An 18072-nucleotide genomic window follows, 5' to 3' on the forward strand; every position below is an offset into this window, starting at 1 on the left:
GCCTGGCCTATAGCGTGTATTTTAAAACACTGCCCTAGGCCATCTGTTTTTTGAGAATTTGCCAAATTTCCCAAGTCACCAAAACAGACCTCTGGCTTAACCTGTAAACCTTGAGTTTCCTACGTTCTCAGGACCGAAAAGTCTCCCTTTTCTTTTCTAACAACCCACTCTGTGGGCAATGAAACAGGTCATTCTGGGAGAGCATCCTGTACTGACACGACATCCCACGGTGCCAGTTAACCGGGATTGTGCCCACTTTGCTACACGAGTTTGTATTCTTTCTTTTTACACAGATAAATATCCCCTTGTTCCAACAATAGCATAAAAAAGGGTGTTTTTGTTTTTTAAATGACCTCTTGGTTTGTTTGGGGATTCAAATGCTCAAGTGAGTCTAGTTTCAATTTTTAAAGATCTTAAATCTCTCCCAGAAAGACTTCAATGACCTGTTTCCAAAGTCACAGATTTTTAGATATTAATAGTTAGACTCAAAGTCCAAATTTTCTATTCCAGTTTCTCTTGAGATCAACATAAATTTCATGTTAGAGGTGGGAACCTGGAAAATAATTTTTATTTGCCGGAGAGGTTGGAGCCAGAGCAGCCAGGAGTACAGTCATTAATTTCCTCACACCTGCTTTGCAACACCAAGAGAAAGCCCTTCATTCTGTTTAGGGGAAGAAAAGTACAAGCACAGCTTTATCTATCTGTCTGTCTGTCTACTTAGAGACAAAGTCTGGATCTATCACCCGGGCTGGAGTGCAGTGGCCCGATGTTGGGTCACTGCAACCTCCACAGCCTCCCGAGTAGCTGGGGGACTACAAGCTCATGCCACCATGCCCACCTAATTTTTGTAAAGACGGGATTTCACCATGTTGCCCAGGCTGGTCTCAAACTCGTGAGCTCAAGTGATCTACCAGCCTCGGCCTCCCAAAGTGCTGGGATTACAGGCGTGAGCCACCGAGCCCAGCCATAGCTTTCAATACACGCCAGTTAAGAAAAGGTGTAAACATGCCAAAAGTGATTTGACAACTGCTAACTTAGCAGAAAGTGTAGAGGGAAAAGATGAGTAGCAACCACAGAAGGTGCACTTGATACGATTTGATGAGAATACTTTTATCTCTGTGGCTCCCAAACCCACAACCCAGTCTTTTTTTTTTTTTTTTTTTTTTTTTGATACAGAGTCTTGCTCTGTCGCCCAGGCTGGAGTGCAGTGGCCGGATCTCAGCTCACTGCAAGCTCCGCCTCCTGGGTTTATGCCATTCTCCTGCCTCAGCCTCCCGAGTAGCTGGGACTACAGGCGCCCGCCACCGCGCCCAGCTAGTTTTTTGTATTTTTTAGTAGAGACGGGGTTTCACCATGTTAGTCAGGATGGTCTCGATCTCCTGACTTCGTGATCCGCCTGTCTCGGCCTCCCAAAGTGCCAGGATTACAGGCTTGAGCCACCACGCCTGGCCCAACCCAGTCTAATCAAGTGAAAAACGCCAAATTTCAACAGAGGGAGATTCTACAAAACACCTGACCAGTACTCCTAAAAACTGCCAAAGTCCTCACGCCTGTCATCTCAGCAATTTGGGAGACCGAGGCAGGCAAATCGCTTGAGCTCAGGAGTTCGAGACCAGCCTGGGCAACACGGCGAAACTCTGTCTCTACTAAAAACACAAAAAGTAGCTGGGTGTGGTGGCGTGCACCTGTAATCCCAGCTACTTGGGTGGCTGAGGCAAGAGAATCACTTGAACCTCGGAGGCAGAGGCGGCAGTGAGCTGAGATCGGGCCACTGCACTCCAGCCTGGGTGACAGAGGAGTGAGACCCTGTATCAAAAAGAAAAAACAAAAATAAAAAACACCTGCCAAAGTAATCAAAAACAGAAAGTCTGAGAAACAGGAGTCTGTTAATTACCAAGAAGAGCTGAAGGAGACATGACAAGTAAATGTAACGTCGTGTGCTGGATGGATCCTGGAATACAAGTAAGACATTAGGGGAAAACTAAGGAAATAAGAACAAAGTATGGGCTTCAGTTAATAATGTTATCAGTATTGGTTCATTAATTATAACAAATGTACCAAAGTAATGCAAGACGGTAACTACGGGAACTATTATAAGGGGTGTGGAGTATAGGGGAACTCTGCACTGTCTTCAAATTGTTCTGTAAATAATAATCTAATGTAAAGTTTATTTTTTAAAAAAAAGATGAGTGGTCAATGTTGGTTTGTCTCCAAACGTTAATTACAACAGACGTAACAGAATTATTAATACTGTCGCAGCTGGATGAACTGAGCTCAGGTACACCCTAATACAGTTTCAGCGGCCATAAGAGCAGAGAAAACAAGTGGTTTCTCTTCCCCTATTCCCTTGTCAAAATATATTAAGTGGCTGAGAACTTCCTTGGAAGAAGTCCACATCTCCATTTCTAGTAAGAAGTTTCTAGACTAATATTCAAGCCAAGTGGTGCTGGGATTCTGCTGAAGTAGATTTCTGTGCCGTAACTCGGTCTCTAGATGAAACTTTTGCTTTCAAACTTTTAGCATCTGCTTTACGCTTTACAATTACCAAACTGTTAAATAACATCATAGTATTGAATCATTTACAAATGTTTATTAAATGTAATTTTTACAAAGCAAATATTAATAGCAAGAGGCAAATGTTTTGCAAAATATGTACAAAAGTAAAAAGCTGTCATGAACTAGCAACTCATTTTATAAAATCAAACCATTCTTTCCACTTTTAGACCTCCTTTAGAAATAATTTATTGCCCATCCTGAACTAAAGCACTGACAAAAAAATTTACAATTATCAGATAATGTGCTTAGTTCCTGGAAAGTTATAAAAAGACATATGTTTAAAAAAAAAAAAACAAAACAAACCCCTAAGCCACAAGTATTTTATAGAGCTAATACAAATCATGTTTAGTTAGGTACAGTATCTATGGGGTTATTACAAAATATACTTTCTAAGGCTTCTTGTGGTCAATGAGCTCTCAGCAGAGTAGTTTAGAAAAGCCATTTCAAACATTTTGCGGTTCTGCCTTCAAGTAAGAGGTAAAAGGTAAATGGCACAGTTTGTTGCACTGTTGCATATACTTTGCAAGGATTAATCTCTACCCCTTTCTTTCCTAGTACCATCAAATAGGCATGATTAAGGACAAATTTATCATTTACTATGGTAAGAAATATTATAAACAAGCTTTCTTAATACAAACCAAAGTCACATACCAAGTAAGTAGTATATGACTTTCAGTAATATTCACTGACTGAAAATTCATGCACAGTGAGTCCCAGCACACGCTAATCCATCTGTAAACTTCCATCATCAACAGCAGATTTGAATAAGTCACAAAACTCTCCTTATCAAGCCACAAAATACTGCCGTATCATTCATGCTTTCAAAACAATGTTCCATATAAGCTCTCGCATTTGAAACCAGATGGTTAGACCTGAACGCTGCAAGAGTGAACATAACTTAAATGCTAACTATACATTCAAGTACAGACATAAAATGCTAGTGGTACAAACACTGTACTCCAAATAATGCTGTTAATCACCTACCAGCCTAAGGCTAGTATCTACTTGATGGAACCTGAAAAAGCCATAAAGTCCAACTTGTTTAAAATGTTCAGACTTAGACTTACACTTCAAACTCTAGTATACATTTACTAAGCCCTAACCTCGTACCATTAAAAAATGGGCATGTGCTATATTTGAGACATGCAGACACACCCGCACCCACCCAATCTCTCCCCTCCTGTTTACTAGACTGAAAAGCCACCCTGTATCCTATCCTCAAAAACAAACAAACAAACAAAATCAGTGCTTTTAGTCAAGCAGCACAACACAAGGATGGATCATCTGTGATTAACAGAAGTGAACACCTTGAAATGATGGCAGAGAGACAAACTAAGTACTAAGATTTCTAAGTGAAAAAGACATGAGCAAAACTTCTGGTCTTAATTCCTCAAATAAAACTAAAATAAATGAAATGGTAACAGAGTGACTTTCTCTAAATTTATTAGGGAGTTTGTTACAAACGTTTGGGCTTTACAGGCATGATTTCATGGATTCAAACAAGAAATTAACACTGATATTTAGCCTTCTCATGATATACACAGAAATAACATTGCTACAAACTGCAATGGAGAGAATCTTGTTTCAAATGGCTTGGTTTGGGGTTTTGTCTAAATGTATCATTATATAATGAAAGCACCAATTTGAGGGTTTCTCAAATAGTGATTTGAATTTTAGGACATAACAGTATAACATGGTAACTTTACTCTTCGTATATAAATAAGGCATAATCGGATGTGTAATAATGCTGAAAATACATTTTATCAAAAGCATAAATACAAGTATTTGGGTACACATTGAAAGTTAGGACTTACCAATTTCTTCTCACAAAAAACGATAAGGGCATATGGTATCTGTTGAATCTAAATCAGCACTTCTAATCATTTCTGGTATTAAGGTGATCTTATTTCCTTCTACTTTAAACCAACCACTGCCACCAATTGAATAAGGATTTCCCTAAACAGCCTCAATTTGAGAGACTAACCAGAAGACCTTCTCTATGCAAATTACATGCCAATACACCTTAAAATAAGACAAAGTGAATGATTTGTTTCATTCTACATTTGCTTTCTTTGGTTGCAGAGCAATCCAGTGCCCTTTCTAGATAATAAAACTGCAATGAAGATTTCAGTTTAATATTTGGCAGACAGCAACTATGGAGGTTATTAAAAATATTAAAGGGGCAGAGGCATGCTTTAAATTACTCACATTTTCAGAAAACATTTGACAAAACCCTTTATAAAAGTTATGGTCTAAATTTGTTTTATAAGGCAACTGTGTACACATTTCTTCAAGGTCAATGAAGACACTTGTGTGGTATTTCTTCAGAATTAAATGAGAAGGCATTCAGATTTAAGAACAGAATGTAATACAGGATTAGGCACATTTTATTCCAAATCATAACCATAAAGATTTAGAAAATCAAATACATCAAAGAACTTTATATCCAAATTACTTTTTTAGAGACTGGGGTAAGTTGGCATAGTGAAAATTATGAGCACCTTTTCAATTCTGTTCACTAAATTTCACCTCTCTCTCCCTATAGTGGTATTTCAAAAGGATTCTATTTTCATGATATAGGTATAAGACTCCTTTCAAATGGTTTGAAAATAAAACATATAAAAAAAATGTGGACTAAAGCCTTTAGATTGAACTTAAAGTTCTACTGACTGTCAAAACAAGCCCAAGTTGAATATAAGTAATTCACTGCCTCAAAATATAGTCTAGATTTTAAAAGAATGTTGATTCTGAGACATTACATGCAGCAGGGAAGAAAACTGCAAATGCCCAAAATAACACGCTATCTATTTGGTGTTTTAACACTTCTTGGTGGTAAGTCAAAAGGGGGAAACTTGGTGATTTCTGCTTTGTCTGGCAATATCTATGGTTCATATCACAGATCTTAATTATGACTTCAGTAAGATGAAGTGTCCTCTTTCTATAGGGATCTAACTTGAGCCCTCACCGGAGTCAAATGTTTTGGCCATTCAATTTGCTAAATGTATGGGTAAACTCTCCACTGAACAGTCCAAATGTTACTGTGCACACATTCCGATATTCATCAGCACTGCCGTTATGTTAACTTTGTGAATTTCAACAATGTATTCTTTTTGGCAAGAAGCACTAGATGTAGAACTATTCAAACATGCATGAATGATACCATGAACACCTGCATCACGGTGCCAGGCTACGTATGTGTAGCTCATGTATTACCATGGCATGAAAACACTGGAAGTTATATGGATACAATGATAGTGGAAGTTCAAATGTGAGAAAAGTCAGGTATGTCAAGAACAATCCCTGGTTAGTTTACTGAAGAGCCCCACTCTCGTATCAGACATCAAGACAGAACAGCCACTGACTTAGAAAGGCTGGGTGATCCATAACGACCAATCTTTCAAGGACCAATAAAATACCTGAGTACACAGTCAGCTATACAGTAAAACGACAGATATCACAGTCTTAAAATTTTCAGGAAAAGTAGAAAAGCTGTCAGACTTTTCAAGCTGTTGCCAGCCTTGGACTTCTGTTTCTCTGATCTAACTGTAACACTACATACAGCCTACAAGATAGTATTTCAGTACTGCAAAGCAGCCATTCTGATGAGTTCACTATGAATGTATCTGCAATCACAAAGCTACTTCATCGACACATTTTAATTTGGTAAGCAGTGGCGGGGGGGGGGGGGGTCAATGTAATCATCTTCAGGTGCGAACTAAAAAAATTCCTACTTATCCTTAGAAGCATCCTTAAAACATTTAAAATATACCTCAAAAAAGCTGGACTTTCATAAACAACAATTATACAAATGTATACATACTGTATCTTTTAGAGACACACCAAGAATGAACAGGAATCTCAAATAATGCCTTCTTGAATAGTTTGACAGAAAAATACTGCCCTTGGCAAGCTCCAAATAAACAAAACAATCCCACAAATGCCACAGTGTGGAGCTGATGGGACTGGACAGGACAGCAAAAGATAGATGTTTGTGATGATACACAATGATTTCCTACAGTAAGGACTGGTCTTTACTGACCAACTGAGATAGGGCTTAAAAGTCAACTATATGACATTCTGGAACAGGTTAAGTTTATTTAGAAAGTTCTGTTACCAAGTTGCTTGCAGTTTTTAGTTGCTGCTATGGCCAGAATGTTTCACATGTGGTACATTAAACTACATGATAATTAAATATGAGAAAGGCAAATTCTATTTCACTCATTACGTTTGACCAAAACACGGTAAATAGCATTTGCTTGCCTTTTGCTCTCTCGTACCACCTGTGAATTCTTCATCAGCATCAGACCAAAGACCTTATGTAAACTTGAAAACACGAAGAACATTACCTTCAGAAACACAGAAATCTAAAAGCAAAACAGCTGTTGTGTACACAAGCAATTAAAACATGAAGGCTAAACCTTCTATGAATCTACAGAATGCCATTTCTTAGACCAAACTTTTTTCTAATAGCCCTTACAAAATGGGAGGTCACCACAGAGTTAGGCAACAAGTGGCACTGCTGTGTGTAAGGCGGACAGAAGATACCTTACTTGCTTTGGAACTGAATATTCCTAACCTCATCCCTACAAGTATTTAAGGACACCTTTGATACTTGGCACTGCAGGAGAATTCAGTTTGAAAAGTAGAATAATTTAAAGCCTGAAATATGCCTAGTCTGAGGTCAGCTGGGAAGTTTTAACCGGACTTGAATAGAAGCCATGGTGAAACAGATCAAAGCCTGCATTACAGCAAATCTTGGCGATGTGTCACTCAACAGCTTTCAGCCACAAACCAAAGGCCGCAGAAAAAGTACTAAGATTTTCAAGAAGTTAAACATAGAATTAAGATTGTTCTAATTCTGGTTGTAAACTGCTATTTTAAAAAAACAAAACAAACAGAAAACATCAAAAACACAAAAAGATATTAAAACAGCAAGTCTTTTGTACATCACTGTAGCATAAGCTGCTTGAGGTTGTCATGCAGAATAGTATCCTTCACATCACGGAAAACAAGGCGGATGTTCTCCGTATTGATAGCAGTGGTGAAGTGGTGGTATAAGGGCTTCTGCTGCTGGTCCCGGCGTTTGTTCCGGAAACATTCCACCAGGAATTTTTGGACGTCTCTTAAGCAGTGGGGATCCCCTTCAAATTCTAGGAAATAGTCTTTGATGCTCACAATTTGCACCTTCTCCTCAAGCAAGTCTGTCTTGTTTAAGAACAGAATTATGGAGACATTGCTGAAAACCCGGTTATTGACGATTGTTTCAAAAATGTTCAGAGACTCTGTAAGGCGATTGGTCAGTCGATCTTCCATAAGCACCTGGTCAAATTCACTTGAGGAAACAAGGAAAAGTATTGATGTGACACTGTCGAAACACTCAAACCAACGTTTCCTTTCTGATCTCTGACCACCTACGTCAACCATTTTGAAAGGAACATTTTTAATTTCAAAGTCATATTCATGAATGCCTTTGGTGGGTCTTCTGGCAAGCAGAATATCTTGTTGTGATGGAATATAATCCTGGAAAAGGAAAAATTGTTTTATACTCAGCAATCCAGAAGTAATTCGAATTTTTAATGGACTACTAACTGGACTAGTGAATAGATATGCAACAAAATGACCTTTTAAATGACATTTTCAGATAGATTATGCTTACTATAAAATGTTAAGACTAGTCAGACATGGTGGCTCATGCCTATAATCCCAGCACTTTGGGAGGCTGAGGCAGGAGGACCACTTGAAGCCAGGAGTTTGAGAGTACACTGAGCAATAGAGCAAGACCCCATTTGTGCTCCCCGTAAAAAAGCCAAGATACATTAAAATGTTAGCAGGATGGGTTCAAAATTTACTACAAATGGCCAGAATCTACTTGTTTTCATCCTTGCAATACTACTCCAAATTTAAGCTGAAGTCTTATCAATTGTTCTCACTCGCCCTCACTGCTATACATCTACCTGCAATTTTACTCCCCACTATTAGCCACTCTTGGTTCTAGCCAGAGTGATCTTCCTGTCTGTATATCCACCTTCTCCACACTGCTCGTTGCTCATCTATTAAAAGCCATGGGGGTTGGGTTCGGTGGCTCACACCTGTAATCCCAGCACTTTGGGAGGCTGAGACAGGCGGATCACGAGGTCAGGAGATCGAGACTATCCTGGCTAACACAGTGAAACCCCGTCTCGACCAAAAATACAAAAAAAATTAACCAGGTGTGGTGGCGGGCACCTGTAGTCCCAGCTACTTGGGAGGCTGCGGCAGGAGAGTGGTGTGAACCCGGGAGGTGGAGCTTGCAGTGAGCCTGAGCTGAGATCACGCCACTGCACTCCAGCCTGAGTGACAGAGTGAGACTTCGTCTAAAAAAAAAAAAAAAAAAAAAAGCCATAGGATCTGATTCCAGTGCCAATTCACAAGGATCACTCCCTAGTTCCAAGTTCTGCCCACCTCTCTCTAACCTATTCTAAAAGTTCCTTTACTGTGCAACCCCACTCACGACTTAGAACTTCTATGTTTTCACTGCTGCTGTATTACGTGTGAAAAACCCTTTCTCGGCCGGGCGCGGTGGCTCAAGCCTGTAATCCCAGCACTTTGCGAGGCCGAGGCGGGTGGATCACGAGGTCAGGAGATCGAGACTATCCTGGCTAACATGGTGAAACCCCGTCTCTACTAAAAATACAAAAAATTAGCCGGGCACGGTGGCGGGCGCCTGTAGTCCCAGCTACCTGGGAGGCTGAGGCGGGAGAATGGCGTGAACCCGGGAGGCGGAGCTTGCAGTGAGCCGAGATCACGCCACTGCACTCCAGCCTGGGAGACACAGTGAGACTCCNTGCATATCCACCTTCTCCACACTGCTCCTTGCTCCTCTATTAAAAGCAATGAGATCTGAATCCAATGCCAATTCACAAGGATCACTTCCCAGTTCCAAGTTCTGCCCACCTCTCTCTAACCTATTCTAAAAGTTCCTTAACTGTGCAACCCCACTTATGACTTAGAACTTCTACATTTTCACTGCTGCTGTATTACGTGTGAAAAACCCTTTCTCTCCTATAATTAACTATGTTCCAGCTTTCTTACTTATTGACCCAAGAACTCAAACTAGTCACTTACTCTGAGTGCCAGCACCTCTGTCTGTGAAATGGAGGTGATCACACTTGGCCTGTCTACCTGGGAGGGAGGGCTGTTGCAAGGATCAAATGAGCTCTTCTCTACACTCTTGGTCAGTGAACTGTAAGACCCCGAACAAACAGAAGCTGCTGGTCACACAAGTCACCGGCTACTCTGTGATGGCACACTTCCTTATGCAATGTAACTGGTTCTTCCTTCTTAGTCTAGCAGTTTTCCAAAACTACAACACAGCTTTCTGGTAATACATGAGCAGGACAGCTAATATTTATCATCAAGGTCAAAATATTTTAAAAATCAAGGCAGGATTTAAAACAATGCTGACCGTTATTCACAATGCTGCATTTTATGCCTTTCTGAATAGTGTAATATGATTTTGAAATTTCATTACAACAAGAATACTCACTGTCTCAAAATACTGCAATGGAATTAAGAACATATATATACATACTTTTTTGAGATGGAGACTTGCTCTGTTGCCCAGGCTGGAGTGCAGCTCACTGCAACCTCCACCTCTTGGGTTCAAGCGATTCTCCTGCCTCAGCCTCCCGAGTAGCTGGGACTATAGGCGTGCACCACCACGGCCGGCTAATTTTTTGTATTTTTAGTAAAGATGGGGTTTTACCATTTTGGCCAGGCTGGTCTCGAACTCCTGACCTCAAGTGATTTGGGACGCCTTGGCCTCCCAAAGTGCTGGGATTACAGGCGTGAGCCACTGCGCCCAGCCAGAATCAAGAATTTTTAAAAAGTAGGCGGGTTCTTAGCTACTGGCAACCAACAGCCATTCATTAAATAACCCTAGGACTCAAGTGTTAGCTTTTCCATGTTTTCTTCTAGCTTTTGTTCACATACACGCCTACTTTACTTATAATCAGCATATGCACACAATGTTCAGCCTACCTCTACGTTTTTGCTTAATATTTTGTGAACTGCTCCATATGCTGATACAGTCATACCTCATTTTACAAGACAATCACATAGACCAAATGCATTCATGTGTTGTACTTCACATGAACATTCCCCTACTAGTGGTCATTAAGGTTGTTTCCAATTTTTAGCCATAATGAACAGAAATACTGCAATTAAAATACTCAAGCACATTCTTTTTTCTTTTTTTCTTTTTTTTTTTTTTTGAGACGGAGCCTCGCTCTGTCGCCCAGGCTGGAGCGCAGTGGTGATCTCGGCTCACTGCAAGCTCTGCCTCCAGGGTTCACACCATTCTCCTGCCTCAGCCTCCCGAATAGCCAGGACTACAGGCGCCTGCCACCACGCCCGGCTAATTTTTTGTATTTTTAGTAGAGATGGGGTTTCACCGTGTTAGCCAGGATAGTCTCGATCTCCTGACCTCATGATCCACCCGTCTCGGCCTCCCAAAGTGCTGGGATTACAGGCGTGAGCCACCACGCCCAGCCTATTTTTAATTTTGGACTATTTCCTAAGATTAAAATAATCAGGGATACGATTATAAGATTAAAGGTTACAAACATTTTAATGACTCTGGATACTTAACACCCAACTGCTTTCTAGAAGGCAATACCAATTTACAGCATACACCTACACCAGCTCCTTCAGAAACATGCTGGCCCTGAGCTTTGATAAAAATGTAATTCCATAAAAATAAAAAGTTCTCTATTATTGTCTCTATTAAAGCTAACAATCTAGTTGGCAATCTAAAGGCTGCTTCACATGAAGCACAGAACTTCATGTAATCAAGTGCTAAATAGTCTGGCAGAGCAGAGTATGTTGATGAGGACACACTCATACCAGCTGTGTGAAGAAGAAGACATTTGCCTTATGAGGAGGCAAATGAAGCTGCACTACATTTAGAGAGTAACAGATGACTCTAAGGCAATGATCTTCAAAATTTTCCTAAACAGCAGAAACCTTTCTCCCAGTGAACTCTTCTGTGTACGTCCAATACGGAGGTCAAACAAGCGGCGCTGCTCTGCCTGCAGTGGGCCCCGCTGGCCACAGCGCCAGCTTAGAGCTGCCGGCTCCGAGGAATATCTACAGGAAAATGACAAACTCTCTTTCCAAGGGCGACTCCTCCTACCTCGTGGAGTCTCTTCAGCAGGCCTTCAGAATCTAGCCCTCCTGCTCCCTAACTCAACACAAAGGGGGCATGAATTCGAAAATGTCATTTGTCAAAAGATTTGGAAATCAGTCAGCCCACTGTGTTCTATTTCTGTTTACAAACAAAACACCCAAAGACACTAAAGTATAATAGACAATGCACAATATCATTTTCAAACATAAACTTCTTTCTCTAAACAGTTTTAGTTCCAAGAAATAGCAGATAAAGCATTCCTCAAGAAAATGGTAGAGACCTGGACAGTTAGAGGGAGAAAAAAGTGTCATGATTAAACAATATAAATATTTTCATTTTGAAAAAATAAAAATCATTCAATTTTCTGAGCTACCAATCACTCTAAATAAAGCAGGGAAGAATGAGAATGCCATCACTTAAAAAAAAAAAAAAAGAGAGAGAGAGAGAGAAATAGTTTAATACATAATTTTTCTAAATTTCCTAACATCGATATCCTGACTTCTGCTTTCAAACGGCACTAAACATAAACATTCAGTTTAAACACTTACTGGTTCTCCAAGTTTATCCAAGTTATCCAGGAAATATTTTACAGATTCACCCTAAAAACAAGAAGAAAACAAATAGTTATTAGGGCTTAAAAATGGAAGATCTTGTTACAACAGTTTATATTATACTGTCTGGTTGTATACTTAACCCAAACAGACTTTGTTTAGTCACCAATTTCAGACAGCTAACCTTCCTAAAAACATATAAAACGTCTGTTCTGTCACAGAATGCTAAATCTGCAAAGGCAGGCTGATTTCACAAATGCTTTATAGCATCAATATCCCAAGTGATCATCTATTTGGACAGAATTACACGCATGCTTTTTGCTATAACTATGTATCCACAGCGAAGACATATAATTAGAAAACTGCTTTTGAGATAAAACATAAATTTAAAACTGAAATTTAAGTGACAGTCTTTTTGTCTACATTTTCTAGCTAAAGTGAGTAAGTTAGTAGTGATGGTAGTTATCTTCAGAGACAAACCAAATCAGAGATGAGGTGAGAATACTATACAAAATCCCCCAGTCACAGGCAGGGACAGAAGTGCCTTGCTCAGGAAGGTCCTGGATAGTGCTGCTGGCTTCACATCTCCAATACATCTTCTACCAAGTGGCCTATCCTCTCTGAGCCCAGTTTTCTCTACGAAACCTCCAAGCAATTTCAAACATCTAAACTATATGAGAATACATTCCTAACATGAAAACGCTTGACCAGAGGACACAGAAAACAGGGGAACTATTTTGGGAAAGAAGGGCTCTGTGTCCGAGTCTCCTAGTCCTCACCCGCTGCGTTTCCTTTCTCGCGGGATTCTACAGCTGCAGCATCGCCCCTGCCTGAAGCTACTTCCAAGTGTTCCTGAAAGCAGCACCTCATTTAGTATGCCTGGGAATCATAAGATCTCCTCACACTGCAGGCTCTGGTTTAGTAGGTCTAGGTGGGACCCCAGTTTCTGCGATTCGAGTGCTTTGGACCATACTTTTGAGTAACAAGACTTGAAAGTAGCAGTTATGTAATTTTTTGGTCTCAAGATCCCACAATATGATTCGGCAGTGTTCGGCAATGGCACTGCTAGGTATATACCCAAATGAAAGGAAATGAGGATATGGAGGAGAGAAATATCTGTACTCCCATGTTTACTGCAGCACTCTTCACAACAGCCACGATTTGGAAGCAGCCTAAGTGTCCATCAAAAGATGAATGGAATAAAGAAAATGTGATACATATACACAATGGAGTACTACTCAGCTATAAAAAAGAATGAGATTCAGTCATTTGCAACAACATGCATGGAACTGTAGGTCATTACGTTAAGTGAAGTAAGACAGGCACGGAAAGACAAACATTGCATGTTCTCACTTATTTGCGGGAGCTAAAAATCAAAGCAATTGAACCCATGGAGATAGAGAGAAGGACGGTTACCAAAGGCTGGGAAGGGCAGCAGGGGTTGGGGTGGCAGGAGGTGGGGACGGCTAATAGGTACAAAAGATAGTTAAAGTGAGTGAACATGGCCCAGTATTTGATAGTACAACAGGGTGACTATAGTCACTAATAATTTAAGTGTACATTTAGAAATAACTAAAAGAGTATAATTGGATTGTTGGTAACATAAAGAGTAAGTGCCTGAAGGGATAGATACCCTATACTTCCATGATGTGACTATTATGCATTGCATGCCTGTATCAAAACAGCTCATGTACGCCAGAAATACATGAATCTATTATGTGCCCACCAAAATTAAAAACAGAAAAATTTAAAAAATAAAAATGGAGGCCATGGAAACATGATGATGTCTCTGGATTCAGTGAGCTCAACAGCTTCTTATCACTTCTTTTTGTCTGTTTTGTGTCCTCATTCAAATTTTATACGAAGCTCAGTACTAGGCAACTAGTTTCCTCTCCTCCTACCTTCCTAAAGTGTCTGGCAGATAAAATATGAATTACTGGGAGAAAGTTACCCTTCAATAATTTTTTCCTAACAATTTCAGAAGTGATCAAAGTCTTCTTGTTGTCTAACATTAATGTTAAGGAAAAGATGTGAATTTCAGTCCTTTCTCTAACAAAGAGTGATCTGGCCACGTCTCTAAACTTCTTCAGGCCTCCGTTTCCCCCAGAGTTACATGAAGAAGTTCAGTGGTTCAATGGATAACCAACCACTTAAGTTCTGCCCTGTGCAACAATTTCAGTTAGTTCCACTGATTTAAAGTTAAGTTCTCCTTTCCTCATATGCCATGTGGCTGCTAATCCTAAATCTGCTTTTGTTGTGACTCATTCAAGTGATGTTGCTTCCACATTCTTTGCTAATAAGTAAACGATTTAAGGTAGTGGGCAAGAATATTATGGGTTTAAGACTCACTTTTCGCTGGTTATAACTTGAGACTTGAGACTTTTCCCAGTTCATTTTATGTTACTGAAGGGAATTTTTGTTTTTGTTTTTTATTTTGAGACAAGGTCTCAATCTGTTGCCCAGGCTGGGGTGCAATGGTACGATCTTGGCTCACTACAACCTCCGCCTCCCGGGTTCAAACCCTTCTCCTGCTTTAGCCTCTGGGGTAGCTGGGATTACAGGTGTGTGCCTCCACACCCAGCTAATTTGTTGGCCAGGTTGGTCTTGAACTCCTAACCTCAGGTGATCCACCCGTTTCGGCCTCCCAAAGTGCTGGGATTACAGGCATAAGCTACCATGAGTGGCCTGGGAATTTTAAAAATAAACTTTCAAAGAAATTTCATTTCACAGTTAACACTTTAAAAACTTAAGATGTTTTATTTTGCCTTTAGTTCTTTTTTCTCTGTTCAGCACACTACAGGTAACTTTCTAGGTTACTGCAGTAAGGCTGAAAAGTATAAAGTAGCATGGCACTCTGAAAAGTGTTCCAATATTTCTTTAGCCTTGTGGATATTTCAGCTCCATTTAAATGGCATAGCAGCCAGTGGACCTGGGTTCTAGCCACAAGATAGACTTTTTTATTGACAAAGTCAACGAACAATATTAGGTGAGCTTCAGTTACCCTTTGAGTATTAGAAGTCTATGAGGTTCCATGAACCATATTTCACGTAAGTTTTACAAAGTAGTGTCTAAGCTGGAATGGCCTCAATGTTGCCCCCACTTCACAAGAATAATTTGTTATAAACATTCTTTGCTTGTAAAGACAAAATGGGTCAGGAGTCCTAAGCCTGAAGGTAACAGAAAAGCTAAGAAAAAAAGTTAAAAATAATTTCTATTAAACAAATTCATAGTCATAGAGAGGCTTAGCAGCTTATCGACCCAGTTACGGAACAGGTGACATTTGTATTCAACGCTCTCTTCTGCACAGCTAAAATATATAAAGGAAAGGATTCAGAATGCACTTCTTTAAAAGGATATGGAATTTAAGCTGGATAGCCAAAAAACACACAAGAAGAACTGATCTCCTGTTTCAGAACATACTCTAAAACACCACTGGTTTTATGTCAATAAGAAAACAGCAACTCTGCTTATAGAAAATAGGTAAAGAGGAGAGTCTTAGCAAAGTCTGATCCATGCCTGAAGAATATAACAGGAAGTTTATAGAGACGGGTATCAAATATAGATTTTCTAATAAAAAGAAGGTAAACATACTCTAGAAAGCCATTTGGCAATATGTATTAAGATCTTCCAAATGATCCTCAACACAGCACCACTGAAAAAGTATACACAACTACAGCAGTGCTAGTGAAGTACTATTACGGCAGAAGGAAGAGCTGGTTGAGAGCAAATGGATTGCTCCTTGTATTTCTCTAGATTCTGGACCAGGGGTCTGTCCACAAACTATATAGCTGAAGGCCAAATCCAGCCCAATGCCTGTTTTTGTATGGCTCATTTTTAAATGGTTGGGGAAAAAAATTAAAAGACTATTTCATGACATGTAAAACTGATATGAAATTCAAACTTCAATATCCATAAATAAAAATGTATTGGAACACAGCCACGCTCACCTGTTGGTATATTGTCTATGGGAACTTCCAGGTTCCAACAGCAGAGGTGAGGGGTGGAGACTGAGGCAGTGTGGCGCTCTCATCACTTTGCACCACTGCTTGGTGCACCACAAACTGCACTGACAGTTAGAACTTGAAAATGTTGCAAGTGTCACCAGTATTGCCACACCATGACATTAAAAAAAAAATAGTAGTAAATACACATCCATCCAAATAAAAGGAAGGCCCTGAACACCACACTTTTAAGGCACACCGGGATGTAAATAATTTTGCTATCAAATTCCAAGGTAAAGCATTATTTATTATGCAATGACACCATAGCTATGCTAGAAGAATACAACGTATGCCAACATTTACAGACTAAGCTTTCTTCAATCCTCCTCATCCACAGAAAAGCAACGGTCATAAAACAAAAACAAAACACACACAAAATTTGAAAACAGAACAGCTTATTGTTGCAGAATTTCTTCACCAAAACAAAAAATGAAATGAGACTGCAACCAAAGTGTTTTCAAAGTTTTTGTTAGACAAGCAAGGAATGCCATTTGCCAAGTGAGTTAGTAACTCATGTTTGATTGTAACAGCTGAAGAAATATGGCCAGAGAAAATAATCTTGTTTAAGACTATTGGCCTTTCAGTGATATCAGCTGCTCAGAGTTGAGGACACTGGGAACAACCATCAATTGTCAATTAAGAAACATGGCAAATTAGTTCAGTGGTTTTCCTTGGCTTTTGCTGAGTTTATTACCACAATGCTCAGTTGTTGTTTACTTGGGGAAGCAATGCCAAGTTTGAAGTGACTGAAGAACCAGCCTGTATGAATAGACCATGCGGAAGAGCTACGTGTGAGAATATTTTCAGAGAAGCTGAGAAAACACTAAATGAGTACAACCTAAACTGGAATATGCTAGGCTGTGTTACAATTGACGGTGGTAAAAATGCGTGGAACAGAAAAGGGGTCAAACATACAAAATGTGTGTAAGGGTTATTCACTGCATTACTCATGAGCATGGACCCTGTGGGAAACACAGGAATCTATCATGTGTTCCTGAACGAGTAGTGTCAATGATGAATTTAACACGCTCCTGTGTACTTGACCATCATCAAGTCAGGAGTTTTTGTCAGAAACAAAAAGTGAAAATTCTGACAGTTTGATGTCTTAGCAGTGCTAAAGTTTTACTGACATTTTTCTGAGCACAGGCATGGAACTCATTTCTTTTCCTGAACAAGAACTACCCGTAACCACTACTGTTGAACACTGAATGGTTTCGGAAATTAGCCTGAGGGCAGACTTGATTTGATTTCTGAATGAATTCAGTCTAAAATTACAAAGCAAAACGGCATTGTTGGTGAAACTTACACTCTGGTAGTCATTTCGACAGCTAGCATAGTTTTAATCAAAACAATGTCAAACTGCTTTATATACTTCCTTTGCTGTCAAAAGTTAAAAACAAGAATTGAGACTTCCATTCCCATACAAATTCCCAGTGGACATAGTATTTCTAAACTCTAACTACAGTTCCAACAGCATCTTTCAGACCCCTATGTAAGTGCAAAGAAAATTTCCATATTTCAAAATCCATTTATGCAAATGAAGAGCTTCTACCTAACCTTCAAGTGGTTAATCTGCAATGTAATGACACGCTAAGAGGCAAACACTGAGAAGAATCTAACAGAATTCTGTAAGTATCTCTCAAGCAATGATTATGCTCAATAAAAATCATGCTATGGCTGGCACGGTGGCTCACACCTGTAATCCCAGCACTTTGGAAGACGGCCAAAGTGGGAGGATTGCTTGAGCCCAGGAGTTTAAAACTTGCCTAGGCAACATACTGAGACCTCATCTCTACAA

At 39.8% G+C, this 18072-nt stretch overlaps 1 protein-coding gene across 3 annotated transcripts in view; it reads right to left on the bottom strand.

Annotated features, from left to right (window-relative positions):
• Positions 1 to 2570: 2570 nt before the first annotated feature.
• Positions 2571 to 18072, bottom strand: part of GNA13 (G protein subunit alpha 13) — a 49080-nt gene continuing 33578 nt past the window's right edge. For 2 of the 3 annotated variants that reach the window (XM_025362391.1, XM_025362393.1), the window contains exons 3-4: positions 12271 to 12321; positions 2571 to 8076 (exon numbers count right to left, since the gene is read on the bottom strand). In XM_025362391.1, coding sequence (XP_025218176.1) covers positions 7504 to 8076; positions 12271 to 12321 — 624 coding nt within the window. In that variant the 3' untranslated portion in view covers positions 2571 to 7503. The remainder of the gene's footprint in view (positions 8077 to 12270; positions 12322 to 18072) is intronic. The other variant, XM_025362392.1, reaches the window with a different exon arrangement.

This window comes from Theropithecus gelada, chromosome 16, assembly GCF_003255815.1.
Source record: "Theropithecus gelada isolate Dixy chromosome 16, Tgel_1.0, whole genome shotgun sequence".
NCBI lineage: Eukaryota > Metazoa > Chordata > Mammalia > Primates > Cercopithecidae > Theropithecus > Theropithecus gelada.